The 24,684-nt window shown below is 42.7% G+C and overlaps 1 protein-coding gene across 4 annotated transcripts; it reads left to right on the top strand.

Annotated features, from left to right (window-relative positions):
• The first annotated feature begins 11,993 nt into the window (after positions 1–11,993).
• Positions 11,994–24,272, top strand: nadk2 (NAD kinase 2, mitochondrial). 4 transcript variants are annotated; one of them, XM_014129797.3, is made up of 12 exons: positions 11,994–12,999; positions 13,859–13,947; positions 14,056–14,144; positions 14,350–14,431; positions 14,603–14,686; positions 15,019–15,158; positions 15,395–15,479; positions 15,733–15,876; positions 16,110–16,165; positions 16,338–16,391; positions 16,487–16,610; positions 22,876–24,272. In XM_014129797.3, exons 1-12 carry the CDS (start codon positions 12,763–12,765, stop codon positions 23,012–23,014), a joined length of 1,323 nt encoding a protein of 440 aa, XP_013985272.1. In that variant the 5' UTR covers positions 11,994–12,762; the 3' UTR covers positions 23,015–24,272. The 4 variants fall into 4 exon arrangements, with proteins under 4 accessions (XP_013985272.1, XP_013985278.1, XP_013985266.1 ...); XM_014129803.3 differs by having other exon boundaries at positions 15,019–15,182; positions 15,781–15,876; XM_014129791.3 differs by having other exon boundaries at positions 15,019–15,182.
• Positions 24,273–24,684: the final 412 nt, after the last annotated feature.

The raw sequence follows: 24,684 nt of genomic DNA, 5'->3' as shown, positions 1-24,684 counted from the left end.
TGTTGTCAAGACTGCCCAAATGTGCCTAATTTGTTTATTAATAACTTTTCATGTTCAAAACTGTGCACTCTCCTCAAACAATAGCATGGTGTTCTTTCACTGTAATAGCTACTGTAAATTGGACAGTGCAGTTAGATTTAACAAGAATGTCCTGGGAAATGTTATTGTTACTTACAACCTCATGCTAATTGCATTAGCCTGAGGGGACCGCAGGGGACCCACCGATCCTATTACATATAACTCTCGCTACAAAAATAATGCTCAGTATATGGGGGGTATTCAACAGTCAGCCCGGTACAGACTCTGAAACAGAATCAATAGAGCATCTCTTTTGGTACTTGTTTTGTTTTTGGAGTCAGGTCCAGGAATGGTTGTTATGCCATAATATTAGGGTGCGGTTGGACCTGCAAACTGTATTGCTGGGGGATTTGAAGGACCACAGTCAGTCAATAGGTAATATCGTTGTGCTCTTGGGTTAAATGTATATTTGAGGCAATTTCGGCAGAAATGTTGTAGAAGGGGAGGTTCAAGTCCCTAGTGAGACCCCTTGGGAAAGATGGATTGATCTGTGGCTGTCTGAAGGGTGGATTTGATGATTTTTGGAACAATTATATACGCAAATGTACAGTATAAATGTTTGAGGTCCTGCAATCAGGGGTGATGTTTTGTAGTTTGGTTTCATGCTATGAGCAGCTGGTCCTGGTAGTTATGGGTGCGCTCGCTTCCATGCTCGCCCGGGCGTCGGGCGAGGCTTGATTTTTCACGCCCTTGGAAAATCCCTTTGGGCTGGGGCCTTGCCTTGCCGGCGTCTCGGGACAGGTGGGGGCGAGCGCACCCTCTGACCAGAGCACCCACTTTGGGAGTGCTAATTTGTATAAAAAAAAAAAAATGGTGAGGTTCCATTCATATTGCTCTCACATTTCTAGTCCTTTTCAGGTGACAAAGGAAATTAGTCTAGGAAAGGAAACTATAGAGTGTTGAGGAGGAGGAGCTTCGCAGACCCTTTGTGTCCGGAAACAATTTAGTCATTCATTGTAGTCATGTAGTCACTCTTTAGAGTTGCTATTTTCTCTAGTTTTCTTATGTCAATTAACTTGTGACATTCCTAAATTACGCATTAATCAACAAATGCGTATAGTCAAGGTTAGCTGAAAGTTTCCGACTGGTCTTGGATCTGTGACAATGGGCATCCTGGCCCCGCTTGGCTCGATGGGATAACTACTGATTTTCCCAACACAGCCATATATGTACACAATATTGTACCTTTTAAAAGATGTTTTAAACCCTATGCCAATGACGCCGGTGGATCTCAAAACTGAACTTGGATCTGCGTTAAGTTGCAATGATATCCTTCGCCACAGTCGTCTTACGACAGATAACTCGAACCAGTCATGACTCTTCAACAAAACAATATTTCATTTTCTAGTTTCTTTCCAGCTAATTTCTTAGTTACATGATTGTATAACTAACAACAGAGTTTTGAAGTTAAGGGTGCAGTATTTATGAAGTTTGGCAATGAGGTCCCCCATGGACCGGCTCAAACATAAAGCCTCCTCCATTCAGGCTGCAAGTGCATCATTTTCCTCCTTAACTAGCTTTAATGACGAGACATTTGTAGTATATATATTTTTTACTTTTACTTACGCTACTTAACTAGCTAATGCAGCTAGCTAGTTTAGCTTACTAAAATACCTGCCACAGAGAGGGATGCTATGTTAGCTAGCTGGTTATGGCTATCCAACACTGGAACTCTTCCAAGTCAAGGTAAGCTTTTGGTTTTATTCATTTATTGCTACCGGGAAACTGCTAAACTGTATACTTCTGACTGTATACTACACTGCATGAATGTAGTGGATTTACTAAAGCATTAGTTCTAGGTTGCGTTTGTAAATTCACTCTGCCTATCTACGTTCATTTCAGAGCACTCTTGCCTGAGTGTGCCAGAGCGCAGGTTAACTGATGAATTCACGAACGAGTAACACCCCTTGAATGTGACCAGTGTTAGAAGAAAAATATAATTAAATTGTTGCCAGCAGCACAGTTGCAGTCACCAACACTCTAAACCACGTGAAAACAGCATAACCACCTCTGCTAGAGCAAGAAAAATGGTCAGAGTGAGGTGTTCTCTCATTTGTGTCTGGAAGTAGCTAACAAGCTAGCCAGTTAGCTTGGGTGCTTGTCTGCTTTTGTGAGGTCAGAACGCTCTGAATTTATGAACAGACAATCTGACAACGCTTTGAATTTACTAACAGATAATCTGACAACGCTCTGAATGTACAAACGCCCAGAGCACACTCTAAGCACACTCTGGCACTCATGAGTGAATTTATGAATGCACCCCTAGTAGCTATGACGTTAATATGGTGACAACATTTACATTTACATTTAAGTCATTTAGCAGACGCTCTTATCCAGAGCGACTTACAAATTGGTGCATTCACCTTAAGATATCAAGTGGAACAACCACTTTACAATAGTGCATCTAAATCTTTTAAGGGGGGGGGGGGGGGTTAGAAGGATTACTTTATCCTATCCTAGGTATTCCTTAAAGAGGTGGGGTTTCAGGTGTCTCCGGAAGGTGGTGATTGACTCCGCTGTCCTGGCATCGTGAGGGAGCTTGTTCCACCATTGGGGTGCCAGAGCAGCGAACAGTTTTGACTGGGCTGAGCGGGAACTGTGCTTCCTCAGAGGTAGGGGGGCCAGCAGGCCAGAGGTGGATGAACGCAGTGCCCTTGTTTGGGTGTAGGGCCTGATCAGAGCCTGAAGGTATGGAGGTGCCGTTCCCTTCACAGCTCCGTAGGCAATCACCATGGTCTTGTAGCGGATGCGAGCTTCAACTGGAAGCCAGTGGAGAGAGCGGAGGAGCGGGGTGACGTGAGAGAACTTGGGAAGGTTGAACACCAGACGGGCTGCGGCGTTCTGGATGAGTTGTAGGGGTTTAATGGCACAGGCAGGGAGCCCAGCCAACAGCGAGTTGCAGTAATCCAGACGGGAGATGACAAGTGCCTGGATTAGGACCTGCGCTGCTTCCTGTGTGAGGCAGGGTCGTACTCTGCGAATGTTGTAGAGCATGAACCTACAGGATCGGGTCACCGCCTTGATGTTAGTGGAGAACGACAGGGTGTTGTCCAGGATCACGCCAAGGTTCTTAGCACTCTGGGAGGAGGACACAAGGGAGTTGTCAACCGTGATGGCGAGATCATGGAACGGGCAGTCCTTCCCCGGGAGGAAGAGCAGCTCCGTCTTGCCGAGGTTCAGCTTGAGGTGGTGATCCGTCATCCACACTGATATGTCTGACAGACATGCAGAGATGCGATTCGCCGCCTGGTTATCAGAAGGGGGAAAGGAGAAGATTAATTGTGTGTCGTCTGCATAGCAATGATAGGACAGACCATGTGAGGATATGACAGAGCCAAGTGACTTGGTGTATAGCGAGAATAGGAGAGGGCCTAGAACAGAGCCCTGGGGGACACCAGTGGTGAGAGCGCATGGTGCGGAGACAGATTCTCGCCACGCCACCTGGTAGGAGCGACCTGTCAGGTAGGACGCAATCCAAGCGTGGGCCGCGCCGGAGATGCCCAACTCGGAGAGGGTGGAGAGGAGGATCTGATGGTTCACAGTATCAAAGGCAGCAGATAGGTCTAGAAGGATGAGAGCAGAGGAGAGAGAGTTAGCTTTAGCAGTGCGGAGAGCCTCCGTGACACAGAGAAGAGCAGTCTCAGTTGAATGCCCAGTCTTGAAACCTGACTGATTAGGATCAAGAAGGTCATTCTGAGAGAGATAGCAGGAGAGCTGGCCAAGGACGGCACGTTCAAGAGTTTTGGAGAGAAAAGAAAGAAGGGATACTGGTCTGTAGTTGTTGACATCGGAGGGATCGAGTGTAGGTTTTTTCAGAAGGGGTGCAACTCTCGCTCTCTTGAAGACGGAAGGGACGTAGCCAGCGGTCAAGAATGAGTTGATGAGCGAGGTGAGGTAGGGGAGAAGGTCTCCGGAAATGGTCTGGAGAAGAGAGGAGGGGATAGGGTCAAGTGGGCAGGTTGTTGGGCGGCCGGCCGTCACAAGACGCGAGATTTCATCTGGAGAGAGAGGGGAGAAAGAGGTCAAAGCACAGGGTAGGGCAGTGTGAGCAGGACCAGCGGTGTCGTTTGACTTAGCAAACGAGGATCGGATATCGTCAACCTTCTTTTCAAAATGGTTGACGAAGTCATCCGCAGAGAGGGAGGAGGGGGGGGGAGGGGGAGGAGGATTCAGGAGGGAGGAGAAGGTAGCAAAGAGCTTCCTAGGGTTAGAGGCAGATGCTTGGAATTTAGAGTGGTAGAAAGTGGCTTTAGCAGCAGAGACAGAAGAGGAGAATGTAGAGAGGAGGGAGTGAAAGGATGCCAGGTCCGCAGGGAGGCGAGTTTTCCTCCATTTCCGCTCGGCTGCCCGGAGCCCTGTTCTGTGAGCTCGAACATCGACAACGATGTAAGATGTGTGTAGCAGTTATGATATGAAGGTTTGGCTTGGAAAGTTTTTTTTTGCCTGGTCACAAAAAGATGTGTTGTGCACTGATGTCCACAAGCGAAGGAAAAAGATGTGAGGAGAGAGCGTAGATGTGAGAAGGTATACTCAAAAGGATCATGTTTTTTTATGTGGCTGCTATGAAAGTGAACTGTGTTTCAGGGGTGTAGTCATTCTGCCGATTCTGTTAAACGCTTCTTAAATGGAAGCAAATGGAACAAAACATACCAGAATTTGTCCAATAAACTCTTGTTTGCAACTGCTGGACTAATGATTACACCCTAGATCAGCTAGACGCATGCAAGAGTGTGCATGGTAGTATTGAATGTGTCACTGTCTGTCACCTTGATTACTCAAATTTCACCCGACCTATGCACCTACATTGTAAACTTGAATTCATAGGCTAGGTTGTAGCAACCTCATGATAGGTATAGGGAAATGTGAGTATCATGTAGTAGCCTAGAACTATCGATGTTACATTGAGCTGGGTGAATGGAATATGAATGACAGTCATCCAATATGCTGTAATATAAATAAGGCCATGCTCATAAATCTAATTGTTCTCCCTCATCTTAAACGTCACCGACTGCCACTGAAGTTAATATACCCTTTTATGTAAGAAAATCATGACCATCATGCTTTTGGGGAAAGAGGATAATTTTCTACATGTATTAAACTGTGAGTTTGACCAATTCCATTCCCCTTGCTTAGGGGATCTGGGGTCCTCCCTGAGATAATTTTTATGTAGGACTGAAAAGCTCAGTTCTGGTGACTTTTTAAAAGGATTTTCTGAAAATAAAATTATGCTGGACACCATCTAAAATCAAATTTCCACCTTCAGAAATGGGCTCAATAACATATATTTAAAAATGATTATAACATATTGGACCATGCATATGCATGGTCTATATTATCAAATGTGCTATTAGTGTGATCACTCGTTGCCCAACTGATGAAGCATAGTGGGTCTAAAATGTACATAGGCTCATAGTCGCTGGAAGTAGGGGTGCTGCAGCACCCTCTGAAAAATCTGAATAAAATAAATAAATAAATAATAATAAATAAATAAATACAAATCTTCACAAAAGTGAACGGGGCTTTTACTAGTCCTGTATTAGCGGACCAATATAGCCATTTGTAACACAAGTAAAAAAAAATGCTTTCAAAATACATTTACCAAAACTGCTTTCAAAGGTGTTTTCCTGCAATTGCATTAAGAATTGTTGTGCATTGACTACTTGTCAGAATAAGTTTCCCTCCTATAGCTCTCGCAACTTAATGTGCCTCGAGAGTAATATTTATCTCGCATAGAGCATACAACAAGCCGACTAGGTAAACTATGAGGTTGTCTAATTTTGTTTTAATAACATTACATGGCAAAAATAGAAGCATTGGAAAGTTACATCCTGAGTGATAAAGTATAGGCTTAAACCCCTGGAGTCTTAGTAAAACAATTTTCCACCACCATTTTGGGATTTTCTGACAATTTAGGATGTTGCACATCCTTGGCTGAATGCATGTGCACCATCCTAAGGTGTGTAAAAATGAGTGATGTTACATTTGCTTTTTCAAACCGTGTGTTGCAAACTGCTTTCAAACACCAACCTCTACTGGACACCGTACTTACCGATACAGTTAAGATTTTGTACATGTAGTTTCATCTGACCGGTAGTTTCACAGGTAGATTAGGGAACATTCAGGGATATGAGGAGAAGGGTGCAACTGCAGCCTGCATTCGGGGCGTTCCTGCGTGTAGGAATTCCTGCATCTGCAGGAACCCCTCTTTATACTTCTATTGGTCCATTTTTAAGCTGACTCCAGTACATAGGCAGTATGCAGGGGCTCTCCACTACAGTAGGTGGCAGTAATTGATCATAATGTTGGATGCCAACCATCGATAAACCCCACAAAAGAAGAGGAGACGGGGTGACAACAGTAGCTAGCTGTTCTCCCGCAGTTATGTTATTAACAACGGTGAGCGCAGGTGTTCGGCAGGCAGGAGCGAAGGACACTATCCAAACTCAGATAATACTTTTATTTCCCTTTTGACCCACATTCAAAAGTGTAAGACGAAGATGTGCTTGAGAGGGTCAGTTCATGCAGGAACCAATGGGTTGCGCAGGGTGGGGGGCATTCCTGCAGATGCAGGTATGTCCACATGCAGGAATTGCGGCCTGCAGTTGCGCACTATTGGACATGAGGGATTGAGGTTGAATCCCTGTTGAAGGCACACTATTTTCAATTTTGTTTTATGTGAAACCACACTTTCTGCACTTTTGTTCAAATAATTGTTTTATTTAATGTAGTATAAGCTTCTGCCTTAAGTATCCTAAATAATGCCATAGATTCAGTTTTGAAAAAATAGTAAAAGTGAAGGCAAAAAAGGAAGCATAATGTAAGCTGCACCACGAAGTTTTGATGAAAACAATGGAGAAAAAATGTCTCTGATATTTCACATGCTGCTATTTATTGCTTACCAGCAGATGTCACCGATAATGAAACGCCGAGTAATGAACCGAGTGTATTACCGGGAATGCACATAAAATCCTAGACAATAGTGCAGCTCCAGAACCCACTATCGGCTGCCTAGGCTAGCGCGTGCTCAGCCCCCACCTTCACTCCCTATTCACCCATGACTGCGTGTCCACACACGTCTCCGACTTGATCAAGTTTTTTGCCGACTACAGTTACCAACAACAACAAGAAAGCCTACAGTGAGGAGGTGAGAGCCCTGGCGAAGTGGTGCCAGGAAAATAACCTCTCCCACAATGTCAACAAAACGAAGGAGCTGATCGTGGACTACAGGAGACGAGAGCACAACCCCATCCAAATCGACAGGGTTGCAGAGGAGAGGGTAAAAAGTGTCAAGTTCCTCGGCATTCACATCCCTGACAACCTGAAATGGTCCCTTCACACAGACCGTGTGGTGAAGAAGGCGCAAAAGCGCCTCTTCAACCTCTGGACCCTCACAAACTTCTACAGATGCACCATTGACAGCATCCTGGCAGGCTGTATCACCTCCTGGTGCGACAATTGCACTGTCCGCAGCCGCAGGGCTCTCCAGAGGGTGCTGTGGTCAGCCCAACGCATCACCAGGGGCACACTGCCTGCCCTCCAGGACATCTACAGCACCCGGTGTCACAGAAAGGCCAAGAAGATCATCAAGGCCCTCAGCCACCCGAGCCAGGGCCTTTATTCCTAGTTTTCGAAACGGACTGGTACCCTGTGTATATAGCCAAGTTATCGGGGTGGCTGGTAGCCTAGTGGTAAGGGCGTTGGACTAGTAACCGAAAGGTTGCAAGATCGAATCCCGGAGCTGACAAGGTAAAAATCTGTCGTTCTGCCCCTGAACAAGGCAGTTAACTCACTGTTCCCCGGTAGGCCGTCATTGAAAATAAGAATTAGTTCTTAACTGACTTGCCTAGTTAAATAAAGGTTAAAAAAAATAAAACTCATTGTGTATTTATTATTACGTGTTATTACTTTTTTTAATGATTTCTCTATTTTCTCTTCACATTGTTGGGAACAGCCCGTAAGTAAACATTTCACTGTTAGTCTACATCTGTTGTTTACGAAGCATGTGACAAATACAATTATATTTGCTGCCCTATGTACATATAGTCATTGAACACTGGTCACTTTAATAATGTTTACATACTGATTAGATCATTTTACCCACTTTATATGTATATACTGTATTCTAGTCATGGCTCATCCTATAAGTACTGCTGTACAAACCATTTCTATTCATATACTGTCCACACACCATTATTTGTGTATATATATATATATATATATATATATATATATATTCGCATTAGGCTGATTCAGGAGACAGATTGTAGTTTTTATGCCCTGATATCAGGAGCTGGCGGCGAAAAGTTTTATTAAACAATTCAGAGACTGAAACTAATGAATCAGATGACATATTTAGGGAGAGTGAAACGATATACAATCCCAAAATCAGCTGTAACTGTCAATAGCCAAACAAAGCTTAATGCAATGTTTGATTGAACCCTGAATACAGAAAATGAATGGTAAAGTCATTTTTGAACACAGTAGACTCCTCTTCAAAACAACTAAGGCATAATCTTATTCTATGGTATTATGGTGGTCTGCAAACATATGTTCGAGGTGCATGACGCCACCTATTGTGTGTCAGTTTACTGTGCTGGAGTGTGAATTAATTACACTTTGTGACCATTGCTATGAACGCTAAGCTAACCTTACTGAAACATATCACTCATTGGCCTATCCCGTTCTGGCACAGATCTACTATTCACAGGGATCCTCTCAGAATCGTTCACCCTTGATCCATTCTACTTTCTTCACTGCCTCGGCATACGACACGTGCACGACTCTGACCCTGGCCAACGAGGTATAAATCTTCTATGATATAATGGCGGCCCGCAAACAAACGTTAGAGGTGCATGCTGCCACCTACTGTGCTGGAGTGTGTGGTCAATCACGGTTTACAACATTTCTAAATCCTCCTACCTACCTCAGTACCTCTGAGAAAATAAAAAAGAGCTTCCAATAGACCCTCCTCCATCCCCAAAATCCTTTCCAACCGCCCCCAACCCTGTCTAACCTTCATGACCCTACACTTCAATCTTTCCCTCTCTTCATCACACCTACAACACCTTATTAACACATGCTCCACCGTTTCATCGACCATACAATCCAGACAGAAACCATTCACATGGCTTGCCAACCAGATGTAATGACGAGTTCAATCTACAATGTCCTAAGTGCAATCGAGCAAACGCCACCTCTTCCTTCCTAATCTGATCTTTGAATCTTGGTCCACCGAACTTTCTTTGGAGGGCATATAAATTCCGGCCCTTGGGCTCAGGGTCACATCTCTTCTGCCACACATCGATCAAAATGGCTCTGATCTTACATCTGCCCTCACCTCTACCCAGTGGAACATTAATATCAATTATATCTCGTTTCAAAGCTCTTTTGGCTAACTGGTCTACAATTTAATTCCCTTCCCCACCCGAATGTGCTGGGACCCAGCAGAATCTCACTACTACACCCAGTCTCTCAATTATCCAAAATAACATGAATACCTCCAAGAGTAAGTCACTCCTATTAGATTTACCAGATGATAAACTATTCAATACAGACAGAGAATCTGAGCATACTATAATTCTAACAGGTTGAACGTCCTCCACCCACTGGAGGGCAACTACTATCGCCAACAGTTCAACTGAGTATACTGACAGTTCATCTGTTAGTCTTCTACATATCTGCACATCACATTCAGGAACGTAAACACCTGCTCCTGTGCGCCCACTACCTGGGTCCTTGGTGCATCCCGTTTCCATTGATCATCCTTGAGATGTTTCTACAACTTGATTGGAGTCCACCTGTGGTAAATTCAATTGATTGGACATGATTTGGAAAGGCACACACCTGTCTATATAAGGTCCCACAGTTGACAGTGCATGTCAGAGAAAAAAAACAGCCCATGAGGTTGAAGGAATTGTCTGTTGAGCTCCGAGACAGGATTGTGTCAAGGGACAGATTCACCACCTTTTTACACTTTGTCAACATTTATGACATGACCTTTCGATGTACAGGGGCAAGGAAAAGTACCCTTTGGAAATACCTGGATTTCTGCATAAAATTGGTAATAAAATTTGATCTGACTTTCATCTAGTCACAACAATAGACAGTCTGCTTAAACTAGTACACAATTATACTTTTTAATGTCTTTATTGAACACACTGTGTAAACATTCACAGTACATGGTGGAAAAAGTATGTGAGCCCTTGGATTTAATAACTGGTTGACCCTCCTTTGGCAGAAATAACCTTAACCAAATGTTTTCTGTAGTTGTGAAGCTGACTTTCACAACGGTTTGGAGTAATTTTGGACCATTCCTCTTTGCAAAACTGTTTCAGTTCAGAAACATTATTGGGATGTCTGGTGTGAACTGCTCTCTTGAGGTCATGCCACAGCATCTCAATCGGGTTGAGGTCAGGACTGACTGTGCCACTCCAGAAGGTGTATTTTATTCTGTTGAAGCCATTCGGTTGTTGATTTACATGTGTTTTGGGTCATTGTCCTGTTGCATCACCCAACTTCTGTTGAGCTTCAATTGGCGGACAGATAGCCTGACATTCTCCTGAAAAATTTCTTGATTAAACTTTGGAATTCATTTTTTCATTGATGATAGCAAGCTGTCCAAACCATGATGCTCCCGCAACCATAGTTTACAGTTGGGATGAGGTTTTGATGTTGGTGTGCTGTGCCTTTTTTTTTTCTCCACACAGTGTTGTGTTCTTTCCAAACAACTCAACTGTAATTTCATCTGTCCACAGAATATTTTGCCAGTAGCGCTGTGGAACATCCAGGTGCACTTTTGCAAACTTCAGATGTGCAGCAATGTTTATTTATTTTTTTTTTGGACAGCAGTGGCTTCTTCTGTGGTGTCTTCCCATGAACACCATTCTTGTTTAGTCTTTTACGTATCATAGACTCGTCAGATGTTAGCATGTTCCAGAGATTTGTGTAAGTCTTCAGATGACACTACAGGGTTCTTCATAACCTCATTGAGCATTTAAAGACAATTTGTCTTACTGTGGACTGATGAACATCACGGCTTTTAGAGATACTTTTGTAACGCTTTCCAGCTTTATGCAAGTCAACAATTCTTAATCTTAGGTCTTCTGAGAACTCTTTTGTTCGAGGCATGGTTCACATCAGGCAATGCGTTTTGTGAATAGCAAACTCAAATTTTGTGAGTTTTTATTGGGCAAAGCAGCTCTAACCAACATCTCCAATCTCATCTCATTGTTTGGACTCCCGGTTAGTTGACTCCTGACTCCAATTAGGTTTTGGAGAAGTCATTAGCCTAGGGGCTCACATACTTTTCCCAACCTACACTGTGAATGTTTACATGATGCATTCATTATAGACAAGAAAAATGCAAAAATGTGTGTTATTAGTTTAAGCACACTGTTTGTCTATTGTTGTGACTTAGATGAAGATCAGATCAAATTTGATGATCAATTTATGTAGAAATCCAGGTATTTCCAAGGGGTTCAGATAGTTTTTCTTGCAACTGTATATTTCTCATTGAACCATAGACCAAAATGTTGGTGCTTAGAAACCCTCCCCATGGGCTGCCCATACAGAAACAACTGTATATTATCGGCGACTTCGTTCTTCGAGAAGAACATACAAGACTTCGCCACTGACAACTTAAAACCCCAATCAATCGACCATTTTTCAAGATTAATAGATTTGATCACGAGTTTCCTTCCACCCTCCAAATAGCGCCACCATCAGCATATAGCGAAGCTCCAATACCCCTACCTACATTGGAAAACACATCGTTAATCATAATGTCGAACAAAATAGGACTGATAGCACTGGCAATGATGTACAATAAGAAGCACCATTCTATTCAGAGAATAATGCTCCGGCTCTACCCATGAAAAGCACGTTGTACGTAATAAAATAAGCCTGCGAGCGCTTCAGCAAACGTGCGTTACGTGCATCAAAGATGGTGTCGTAGGAACTGGGTACTGTTGTTCTAGAAGTCATCTGAGTCTCAAATAGCTGCATGTATTTAGTTTCTTTGAGCTGCTTAGAGTAAATAAGTATGATCAAACTGATGTTTGCAGGATACAAAAAAAAGTGAAAGGTACATGTAGAGAGGGTCGTTAGCAAGGAACTTAGTTTGAGGAAGGTTAGCTAGCTAGCTATGTAACGTTGTGTTGCTGTGTTTTCAGCTGACCTGTGTGGTTGTGTTGAGCTCGCTGGGGACGGGTTTACGTTGAGATTTGACCGATTGGAAGCTAGCTATCGTCAGCTAGACCGCTCTATCTAGCTGGATCAGAGTGCTCGTGACCTTCTTTGCTCCCATTACATAGTTATCTGGCAAACGTTGCTGTAGTTAGCCAAAACAAAAGTCGCTAGCTGCCTTGCTTGCTTGCTCGTGAAAGTGAAACAGAGCGCTTGCTATCTATAAGGTGATTTTTGTTTTTGTTTTTAAGCTTCTACAGCAGCTGACTTGCTAAGCTTGCTAGGTCGTGCTTTGTCAATTCAGAACTACGCTTGGTGAGAGTGGTCTCGCAGCATCTGGATTCAACGAGTTTAGTGTATATGAATGGGACCCAAGTCAAACAGCTGGGAGGAAGCTCAAGCTTACGTTACCGACATTGTGTTACCACCGAATTGACCACATTTAAGGGGACCAACAACGAATAACTTTTGTCTTTTACATTTTTTAAACATTTTACAATAATGACTTACCGAGGCTTTATAAACTTTCTGTGCCTTGGGAATCGAGCTGTCACTATTTTAAATAGGAGCTCAGATCGCCTCCTTCACATCCAGATGGGGATACGAAATATTGCATCACAGGCTGAAAGTGGTTTCAACCCTGCGAAAGTTGCTGTGGTGACAAAGATGACAAGATATGAATTCGAGCAGCAAAGATATCGCTTTTCAGAGCTCTCAGAAGAGGACTTAAAACAGCTGGTAAGTAATGGGGAAAGAATGTAATACTATGGTACTTGCCAGTGGCGTAAAAATACTTAAGTACTACTTAAGTTGTTTTGGTGGGTATTTGTACTTTACTATTTATATATTTTTGACAACTTTTACTTAACTACATTCCTAAAGGAAATTATATACGTTTTACTCCATACATTTTCCCTGACACCCGTTACATTTTGAATGCTTAGTAGGACTGGATAATGGTCCAATTCACGCACTTATCAACAGAACATCCCTACTGCTTCTGAAGTGGTGGATTCACTAAACACATGCTTCGTTTGTAAATTGTCTGAGTGTGCCCCTGGCTATCCATCATTATTTTTTTTTAATTTAACGGTGACGTCTAGTTTACTTAATATAAGGAATGTTGTATTATTTATACTTTTTACATATTTTAGCAATTACATTTACATTTGATACTTAAGTATATTTAAAACGAATTACTTTTAGACTCTTACTCAAGTATTATTTTACTGGGTGATGTTTACTGGAGTAATTTTCTGTTAAGGCATCTTTACTTTTACTCAAGTATGACAATTGGGTACTTTTTCCGTCACTGGTACTTGCTCTCAAACTCATTTTTTTTTTTTTATGTGTTCATCCTTAACGGTAAAACACCCCCTGAACAACTAGGCATTGGCACACACTAGTTTTCCTTTCAGTTCAGACAGAGACTTGGTGATCCAATAGATCTTTGCTGGTGATGGACAAATATTTATCTTGCAGGATGTCAGATTCCTCTCTGTGTTGTGAGTTGTGTAATAATCCTCACCAGAGCCTGATTTGAAATATCTTTGTGATTTAAAATTGTGATACTCTTGAGTTTTTGTGCTTGTTACAGCTTGCATTGAAGGGCTCCAGCTACCTTGGGCTTCTGGAGAGACACAACATCCATACCCGCAATGTGGAACACATTGTGGAGAGTCTACAGTAAGATGAGTTTCTATTCAAGGATACTGTTGGGATTTACTGTATACAAGCAGTCATGAAGTTGTAAAGTGACCACAACCCTAACCTTTGTCTTTCTGTTCCCTCTAGGAAAGAGGGGATGGAGGTGCGTGTGGTGAAGAGAGGGCAATATGATGAAGAAACAGTGCGATGGGCAGATGCTATTATCTCTGCAGGGGGTACGTTTTCTCCCTTTTTAAGAGTTTGAGAAAAGTAGCTGATAATTTACATGGTCACTTTCCCGCAGTGGTACAAAAAAATCCCAATTAAATTGTAAGTCAGTGCTCAGCGAATACAACGGGTCAGCTCAACCCATGAATAGGCCTATTTCACCCAGAAACCTTGCTGTCATTAGCTCTGACCCCCTCCTGTTCCTTTTGTTAGGGGATGGGACTATGCTACTTGTCGCCAGTAAGGTTTTCAATAAAGACCAACCTGTTCTTGGGGTTAACACTGACCCTGATAGGTAAGAACTCATAACAAAAGGGGTTAATGAAAATAAAGTGGTGGGTTGGGGAATTCCCTGTGGTGAATTTCAACATTTTGATAAATGGCATGAGAGGGGGGGAAATTGCTTTATCTAGTTTGAGGGGGAAAAGTGCTCCTATTAAAGGTGTCTTTTTTGCTTTGCATGAAGGTCAGAGGGACACCTGTGCCTGCCTGTGCGTTACACGCATGCCTTCCCTGAGGCACTACAAAAACTCCGCCGTGGTCAGTTCAGGTGGGTGTTTCACTTCCCTGGCTAGAATACTGTTGTTAGGAAAGCTATGTTTACTCGTGAAGAATACTCAGATCTTTTTGCCACACTTCCCCAGTTCTTTTCAGCATTCCTGGTCTTAGTACACTGCCCTCTGGTGTTACTGTTGCTAAGCTGTAAGACATGAGTTTCTGATTCCAGGAACAGTAATGCCTAATAATATCATGGCATGTTTCACCACCCCCCTCTTCTTTTTCCATATGTTCCTCTCCCAGCCTACAACACACTATTACTTAACTCCACTGATTAATTTCCTTCCCATTCCCTCACAACCCCTCCCCCTATACGTCCTGCAGGTGGCAGTGGCGGCAGAGGATCCGTCTACACCTGGAGGGCACAGGGATCAACCCCACCCCAGTGGACCTACATGAACAGCAGCTCAGTCTGGAGCAACACAACCAGGCCCACCGCATCACCCTCATGGAGGCCCGGAGCAGTACGGCCCCTCTGCCTCCTATGTGTACCTGGCTCAGTCCATTGTCTGTCTGTGTGGGCCCTTGGGGAATAATCAAAAACTTATTGAATGGAGGGGGCACTGTCTTGAATGATTAACATGTCTTCTGGTCTGTTGTTTTTGTTCTGGTATTAATTCACACAATTATTTTCATGTGATTTGTCAAAAAGCTCTTTTCTACCAGTTCCTCTATTCATTCAGCTGTTTATTTGATACAGGCGAGGCTTGCAGCCTATCCAAGCCCTACCTACTCCCTGTCAGAGGACTGAATGAGATCTTCATTGGGGAATCTCTCTCCTCCAGGTACGCTTGTCATCAAACCAAACCATGGCATCTTGACCCCCCCCCCCCCCCCCCCAAACATGAATGCCTGTTTTGCTGCTTGTCTCTGTATGTTTCCCCCTTCATTAACCCTCCTCTGCACTACTTGGTAGGCCGTCATTGTAAATAATAATTTGTTCTTAACTGACTTGCCTAGTTAAATAAAATAAAAATACTACCACCCCCACCCATTTCCCCATGCACTCATTGGTGGATCTCTGTCCGTCACTCACAGGGTGAAGTATAAATCCTTCAAACCTCATCTCACCCTCTCGCTCCATAGGGCTTCCTACTATGAGATCTCTGTGGACGATGGACCGTGGGAGAAGCAGAAGAGCTCTGGCCTTAGCATCTGCACTGGGACTGGATCTAAAGCCTGGTACACTAAACTCAACACATTTTTTATTTGTATGTTTTTTGTTGTTGTTTTTTTACACGTATGTTGGTGTTTGCCAATTAGTGGTCCTGGAAGTCCACTTTGAATGCTACTTCTTGTTCATGCTAGTTTAACAAAAAAAAAAATCTCAATCAGGAAAACTTATGATTTAACTGACAGCACAGCTTTTAGTAGAATGTTTGTTTCATGAGACTCGTTCTGGTGTGTTTTCACAGGTCTTACAATATTAACAAACTGGTTGAACAGGCTGTGGGAGAAGTCTTAAGAATAGGTATGTGGAAGCCTACCTTTCTGAAAACACAAGTCCACATGATTATTGGTGTTCTTAAATCTGTGTGTAAATACAATTACAGCTGGAAATTTGAGACAATCAATGATTTGGAGAGAACCTGTTTACTACACTGATAATGTCATGACAGTGATTGAGTCCTCTATCTTCCCAGGAAAGGCACAAATGGGTCTTGATATTCCACTGAGTCAGGAATTGATTGAAAAGGGTGAGTTCCAAAAGATGTACAGCTGAATGTGTGGATGGATGAATGCTCAAGGAAAATGTGTATACATGAATTACACAATGTCTTTCTTTTGTCAGTGACTGATGAATACAACAAGTCTCTGGTGTTTGGTCCGGAGGAAGGCAGAATGATCTTCAGCATCAGAGAGCCCATCGTTAACAGAGTATTCTCCAGCAGTCGCCAAAGAGGCTTCGCCAACAGGTCTGTTCTATCTACAGTGCCTTAGTATTCACACCCCTTGACTTTTTCCACATTATGTTGTTACAGCCTGAATTTAAAATAGAATTAAATTGAGATTTTGCGTCACTGGCCTACACAGTTTTTACTTTTAATAATGAATAAAAAATGAAACGTTAATGTTTTGAGTCAGTAAGTATTCAACACCTTTTGTTATGGCAAGCCTAAAGAAGTTCAGAAATAAGTTTCTGAACAAGTCGCATAATAAGTTGCATGGACTCTTTGTGCAGTAATAGTGTTTAGAATGACCACCTCATCTCTGTACCCCACACATACAATTATCTTTAAATTATTAATTACACTTTGGATGCAGTATCAATACACCCAGTCACTACACAGACACACGTTTTTCCTAACTCAGTTGTCGGAGAGGAAGGAAACCGCTCGGTGATTTCAACATGTTTTTTTTATTCAACCATTATTTAACCAGGTAGGCAAGTTGAGAACAAGTTCTCATTTACAATTGCGACCTGGCCAAGATAAAGCAAAGCAGTTCGACACATACAACACAGAGTTACACATAGAGTAAAACAAACATACAGTAGAAAAATAAGTCTATATACAATGTGAGCAAATGAGGTGAGATAAGGGAGGTAAAGGCAGAAAAGGCCATGGTGGCAAAGTAAATACAATATAGCAAGTAAAACACTGGAATGGTAGGTTTGCAGTGGAAGGAAGTGCAAAGTAGAAATAATGGGGTGCAAATGAGCTAAATAAATAAATACAGTAGGGGAAGAGGTAGTTGTATGGGCTAAATTGGCAATGTGCAGTGATCTGTGAGCTGCTCTGACAGCTGGTGCTTAAAGCTAGTGAGGGAGATATGAGTCTCCAGCTTGAGAGATTTTTGCAGTTCGTTCCAGTCATTGGCAGCAGAGAACTGGAAGGAAAGACGACCAAAGGAGGAATTGGCTTTGGGGGTGACCAGAGAGATATACCTGCTGGAGCGCGTGCTACGATTGGGTGCTGCTATGGTGACCAGTGAGCGGAGATAAGGGGGGACTTTACCTCGCAGGGTCTTGTAGATGACCTGGAGGCAGTGGGTTTGGCGACGAGTATGAAGCGAGGGCCAGCCAACGAGAGCGTACAGGTCGCAGTGGTGGGTAGTATATGGGGCTTTGGTGACAAAATGGATGGCACTGTGATGGACTGCATCCAGTTTATTGAGTAGGGTATTGGAGGCTATTTTGTAAATGACATCGTCGATGATCGGTAGGATGGTCAGTTTTACGAGGGTATGTTTGGCATCATGAGTGAAGGATGCTTTGTTGCGATATAGGAAGCCGATTCTAGATGTAATTTTCGATTGGAGATGCTTAATGTGAGTCTGGAAGGAGAGTTTACAGTCTAACCAGACACCTAGGTATTTGTAGTTGTCCACGTATTCTAAGTCAGAGCTGTGCAGAGTAGTGAAACTGGACGGGCGAGCAGGTGCGGGCAGTGATTGGTTGAAGAGCATGCATTTAGTTTTACTTGTATTTAAGAGCAGTTGGAGGCCACGGAAGGAGAGTTGTATGGCATTGAAGCTCGTCTGGAGGGTAGTTAACATAGTGCCCAAAGAAGGGCCAGAAGTATACAGAATGGTGTCGTCTGCGTAGAGGTGGATCAGAGACTCACCAGCAGCAAGAGCGACATCATTGATGTATACAGAGAAAAGAGTTGGCCCAAGAATTGAACCCTGTGGCACCTCCATAGAGACTGCCAGAGGCCCGGACAACAGGCCATCCGATTTGACACACTGAACTCTGTCTGAGAGGTAGTTGGTGAACCAGGTGAGGCAATAATTTGAAAAACCAAGGCTATTGAGTCTGCCGATGAGGATGTGGTGATTGACAGGTCGAAAGCCTTGGCCAGGTCAATAAATACGGCAGCACAGTATTGTTTCTTATCGATGGCGGTTACGATATCGTTTAGGACCTTGAGCGTGGCTGAGGTGCACCCATGACCAGCTCTGAAACCAGATTGCATAGCGGAGAAGGTGCGGTGGGATTTGAAATGGTCGGTGATCTGTTTGTTGACTTGGCTTTCGAAGACCTTAGAAAGGCAGGGTAGGATAGATATAGGTCTGTAGCAGTTTGAGTCAAGAGTGTCCCCCCCTTTGAAGAGGGGGATGACTGCAGCTGCTTTCCAATCTTTGGGAATCTCAGATGACACGAGGGGTTGCAACAATTTGGCAGATAATTTTAGAAAGAAAGGGTCCAGATTGTCTAGCCCGGCTGATTTGTAGGGGTCCAGATTTTGCAGGTCTTTCAGAACATCAGCTGACTGGATTTGGGAGAAGGAGAAATGGGGAAGGCTTGGGCGGGCAGCTGTGGGGGGTGCAGTGCTGTTGACCGCGGTAGGGGTAGCCAGGTGGAAAGCATGGCCAGCCGTAGAAAAATGCTCTTATTCTCCATGGAGGTGCTCTTATTCTCCATGGACTTTAGTGTCCCAGAACTTTTTTGAGTTTGTGTTGCAGGAAGCAAATTTCTGCTTGAAAAAGCTAGCCTTGGCTTTTCTAACTGCCTGTGTATATTGGTTTCTAACTTCCCTGAAAAGTTGCATATCACGGGGGCTGTTCGATGCTAATGCAGAATGCCACAGGATGTTTTTGTGTTGGTTAAGGGCAGTCAGGACTGGAGAGAACCAAGGGCTATATCTGTTCTTGGTTCTAAATTTCTTGAATGGAGCATGCTTATTTAAGATGGCGAGGAAGGCATTTAAAAAAAATAATAACCAGCCATCCTCTACTGATGGAATGTGACCAATGGTGACTTTAAAACAGTTTGAGTTTAATGGCTGTGGTAGGACAAAACTGAGGATGGATCAACAATGTTGTTACTCCACAATACTCACCTAAATGACAGAGTGAAAAGAAGGAAGCCTGTACAGAATACAAATATTCCATAACATGCATCCTGTTTGCAATAAGGCACTAAAGTAAAACTGCAAAGAAATTAACTTTGTCCGAAATACAGACTGGGAGACAAATTCACCTTTTTAGCAGGACAATAACCTAAAACCCTTGGCCAAATATACAGTCGTCGCCAAACGTTTTGAGAATGACACAAATATTAATTTTCACAAAGTCTGCTGCCTCAGTTTGTGTGATGGCAATTGGCATATACTCCAGAATGTTATGAAGAGTGATCAGATGAATTGCAATTAATTGCAAAGTCCCTCTTTGCCATGCAAATGAACTGAATTCCCCAAAAAACATTTCTACTGCATTTCAGCCCTGCCACAAAAGCACCAGCTAGAAAAAAGAAACGCACACCTTTAAAGGCGAGGTGCTGGCTAGCGGAGTAGAACACTAGAAAATAAAGGAAAGCCGCACACTCTAAGAGCTCAGATGCAAAAATTTAATCACCAACGTTTCGACAGCGAAGCTGTCTTCATCAGGGTATCATCAAACACTGCGAGATGAGTCATTTATATAGTGTCAAGAGACACACAGGTGTTTGTAATCATGGCCAAGTATGGCCTAATATCATTGGTTAACTCAAATATTTAAAAAAATGGCATACAAAGAACATACAAAAAGACAAACAAATGGATAGCATACGATCATAGCATTTGTAGTCTAAAATGTATCTAACAAACAATTACAATGGCAAAATCACAATTATCACAAGAATGGCTTCAGATCAAAGTCTATGTTGAGACCGAAGGGAGCAAGGGTCTTTAAATTAAAGATCCAGGCAGCCTCTCGTTTCAACAATAAATTATCAAGGTCACCCCCTCTCCTCGGGAGGGTGACATGTTCGATACCAATATAACGCAGAGACGAAATCGGATGGTTTGCTTCCAAAAAGTGGGCCGCAACTGGGTAAGTTAAGTTTTTGCACCTAATGGTGCTACGATGCTCTGAGATACGTACTTTTAATTCACGCTTTGTTTTACCCACATAATTTTTACCACAAGGACAAGTTATAAGATAAATAACTGCCTTAGTGGAACACGTAATAACACCTTAAATTGGGATAGATTTCCCTGTTTGGGGGTGTTTGAAGGATCTACATTTATAAGTGCCATTGTATTGAGCACAGCCATTACACTTGTAATTTCCATCCAGTATGGGCGCAAAATAGATACATTTTAGACTACAAATGCTATGATCGTATGCTATCCATTTGTTTGTCTTTTTGTATGTTCTTTGTATGCCATTTTTTTAAATATTTGAGTTAACCAATGATATTAGGCCATACTTGGCCATGATTACAAACACCTGTGTGTCTCTTGACACTATATAAATGACTCATCTCGCAGTGTTTGATGATACCCTGATGAAGACAGCTTCGCTGTCGAAACGTTGGTGATTACATTTTTGCATCTGAGCTCTTAGTGTGCGGCTTTCCTTAATTTTCTACAAAAGCACCAGCTGACATGTCAGTGATTCTCTCATTAACACAGGTGTGAGTGTTGACGAGGACAAGGCTGGAGATCACGCTGTCATGCTGATTGAGTTCGAATAACAGATTGGAAGCTTCAAAAGGAGGGTGATGCTTGGAATCATTGTTCCTCCTCTGTCAACCATGGTTACCTGCAAGGAAACGCATGCAGTCATTGCTTTGCACAAAAAGGGCTTCACAGGCAAGGATATTGCTGCCAGCAAGATTGCACCTAAATCAACCATTTATCGGATCATCAAGAACTTCAAGGAGAGCGGTTCAAATGTTGTTAAGAAGGCTTCAGGGCGCCCAAGAAAGTCCAGCAAACGCCAGGACCATCTCCTAAAGTTGATTCAGCTGCGGGATCGGGGCACCACCAGTACAGAGCTTGCTCAGGAATGGCAGCAGGCAAGTGTGAGTGCATCTGCACACGCAGTGAGGTGAAGATTTTTGGAGGATGACCTGGTGTCAAGAAGGGCAGCAAAGAAGCCACTTCTCTCCCAGAAAAACATCAAGGACAGACTGATATTCTGCAAAAGGTACAGGGATCGGACTGCTGAGGACTGGGGTAAAGTCATTTTCTCTGATGAATCCCCTTTCCGATTGTTTGGGGCATCCGGAAAAAAGCTTGTCCGGAGAAGACAAGGTGAGCGCTACCATCAGTGCTGTGTCATTCCAACAGTAAAGCATCCTGAGACCATTCATGTGTGGGGTTGCTTCTCAGCCAAGGGAGTGGGCTCACTCACAATTTTGCCTGAGAACACAGCCATGAATAAAGAATGGTACCAACACATCCTCCGAGAGTAACTTCTCCCAACCATCCAGGAACAGTTTGGTGACGAACAATGCCTTTTCCAACATGATGGAGCAACTTGCCTTAAGGAAAAAGTGATAACTAAGTGGATCGGGGAACAAAACATCGATATTTTGGCTCCATGGCCAGGAAACTCCCCAGACCTTAATCCCATTGAGAACTTGTGGTCAATCCTCAAGAGGCGGGTGGACAAACCCACAAATTCTGACAAACTCCAAGCATTGATTATGCAAGAATGGACTGCCATCAGTCAGGATGTGGCCCAGAAGTTAATTGACAGCATGCCAGGGGGGATTGCAGAGGTCTTGGAAAAAGAAGGGTCAACACTGCAAATATTGACTCTTTGCATCAACTTCATGTAATTGTCAATAAAAGCCTTTGACACTATGAAATGCTTGTAATTATACTTTAGTATTCCATAGTAACATCTGACAAAAATATCTGAAGACACTGAAACAGCAAACTTTGTGGAAATTAATATTTGTCATTCTCAACTTTTGGCCACGAATGTACACTGGAGTTGCTTACCCAGATGACATTGAATGTTCCTGAATGGCGTAGTTAGTTTTGACTTTTAAATCGGCTTGAATCTATGGTAAGATCTGAAAATGGCTGTAGTAATGATCAACAACCAACTTGACATAGCTTGAAGAATTAAAAAAATGTTTTTTTTGCAAATGACGTACAATCTAGGTGTGGAACACTCTGACTTACCCAGAAAGACTGACAGCTGTAATCGCTGCCAAAGGTGATTCTAACATGTATTGACTTGGGTGTGTGAATACTCCCAGTATGTAAATGAGATTTCTATATTTCATTTTCAATAAATACTCAAAGAAACATGTTTTCACTTTGTCATTATGGGGTATTGTGTGTAGATGGGTGGGGGAAATAATTTAATCCATTTTGAATTCATGCTGTAACACAAGAAAATGTGGAATAAGTCAAGCGTACTTTCTGAAGGCACATTGCCCATTCTTGTCTTGCAGTGGGGTACAAGATCCCACTTACTTGTTATTTTTTTAATCGTTTGGGTTTTGCTCTTCAGGGTGTGTGTGCGCTCGCGGTGTTGGGACGCGTGCATGGTGGTAGACGGCGGGACTTCTTTTGAGTTCAACGACGGTGCCATAGCAACAATCACCATGAACGAGGAGGACCAGCTCCGGACTGTTCTCCTTGAAAACTGACCGGCCAACCATCCTTACTGAGCTCACAGTGGACTCTCAACAGCAGTGATCTATGAAGGAAACAGGGAGGACAGGCTCATGCATTATTAGGACCTGTGAACTTGATGAGAATATCACATCCTCCCGTTGTAGCTTTTTGGAGTTTTGAATATATTTAGGCTATATTTACAAATGTGTTCTTTACTTTTGCATTGGTGTTGGCTGTATTAGTTACATTTGGGTTTTATTTAGCTTTTTGTCTCCATTTGATTTATCCAATATCTTCAAAAGCTTACCGGGCCAGCGGAAATGAGTGTAATTATGCAGTATTTGCTACTTTTTTTCACAATACAATTACTTACAGCAGCCTGGCGTTATTCAATTATTCGTCTTGCTCCATTATGGGTTGTTAGTTTCACAAGTTTTGAGTTTGCTTAAGAGACCGTCTAGGCAGCTGTGAGTTTCTGACTTTGCCTTGGGCATTTATCGTTGCCAAACACTACCCAAATCAATCCTCTCCACCCATTACTACATAATTCAAAACTGAGGGACAGAGCGAGCCCACGTAAAATACAATTTCTTACGGAATGTCGTGTTATAATACCTGGATGTGCTGCCATCATTATTTTATATATACATTTATATTTTGGGAGTTTCTCAGACCGTGCCAATTACTATTGGAAAAAATGTTGATATTTATGGTGTTGGTGGACAAATTCTGAAAAAAATACAATAAATAATGAATTCCATTTGGCTGATTTTATATATTTTTCTAGATCTTTTGAGCTGCTTGGCTTCAAACACTGATTGTGTTGGAGTGGGAGTAGAACATGAGAAATGAAATGCACTAAGATCAAAACCCGAAAGCATTGTATTGCTCAACAGGTCAGAGCCTCGAGGGTCTTCACCTCAACTTTGACAAAACAAGAAAACAGTGCCTGGGCCTGAAATGGCAAAATACTAACATATTTGCTTCCAGTGTTCATCAAGGGGTCATTTGGAAAATGCCTGGGAGCTAAGAGGGATGGTTTTAGTTATGAATCCCACATTGTGTAAGATTAATATGCAGAAGGGAGCAATGTCTAAATCCTTATTGTGTTGTGAATTCTGCCATGGGAACTTTGGGCTACTTTCAGTGGCTCTAGTTCTACATCTGAAATGACTGTCTATGCTCCTTATGGTGCCAGGTCATGAAACTACACTGAACAAAAACATTTACGCAACATGTAAAGTGTTGCTCCCATGTTTCATAAGCTGAAATAAAATATCCAGAAATGTTCTATATGTACAAAAAGCTTATTTCTCTCAAATGTTGTGCACAAATTTGATTACATCCCAGTTAGTGAGCATTTTAACCTTTTGTCAAGACAATCCAGGCAGTTGACAGATGTGGCATATCAAGATGCTGATTAAACATGATCATTACACAGTTGCACCTTGTGCTGGGAACAATAGAGCACTCTAAATGTGCAGTTTTTGTCATACAACACAATGCCACATGTCTCAAGTTTTGAGGGAATGTGCAATTGGAATGCTGACTGCAGGAATGTCCACCAGAGAATTGAATGTTAATTTCTCTACCATAAACTGCCTCCAATGTAGTTTTAGACAATTTGGCAGTACAGCCAACCGGCCTCACAATCGCAGACCATGTTTAACCACGCCAGCCCAGGACCTCCACATCCACCTTC

The sequence above is a fragment of the Salmo salar genome, chromosome 01 (assembly GCF_965601325.2).
Source record: "Salmo salar chromosome 01, fSalSal1, whole genome shotgun sequence".
Classification (NCBI taxonomy): domain Eukaryota; kingdom Metazoa; phylum Chordata; class Actinopteri; order Salmoniformes; family Salmonidae; genus Salmo; species Salmo salar.
This window is presented reverse-complemented; position numbering and strand designations above follow the sequence as displayed.

Coding starts and splice junctions, on each gene's coding strand:
- nadk2 (XM_014129791.3), top strand. CDS start 12,763: ATGACTTACCGAGGCTTTATAAACTTTCTGTGCCTTGGGAATCGAGCT. Junction 13,948..14,055: donor CACATTGTGGAGAGTCTACA/GTAAGATGAGTT, acceptor TGTTCCCTCTAG/GAAAGAGGGGATGGAGGTGC. Junction 16,611..22,875: donor CAAAGAGGCTTCGCCAACAG/GTCTGTTCTATC, acceptor TTTGCTCTTCAG/GGTGTGTGTGCGCTCGCGGT.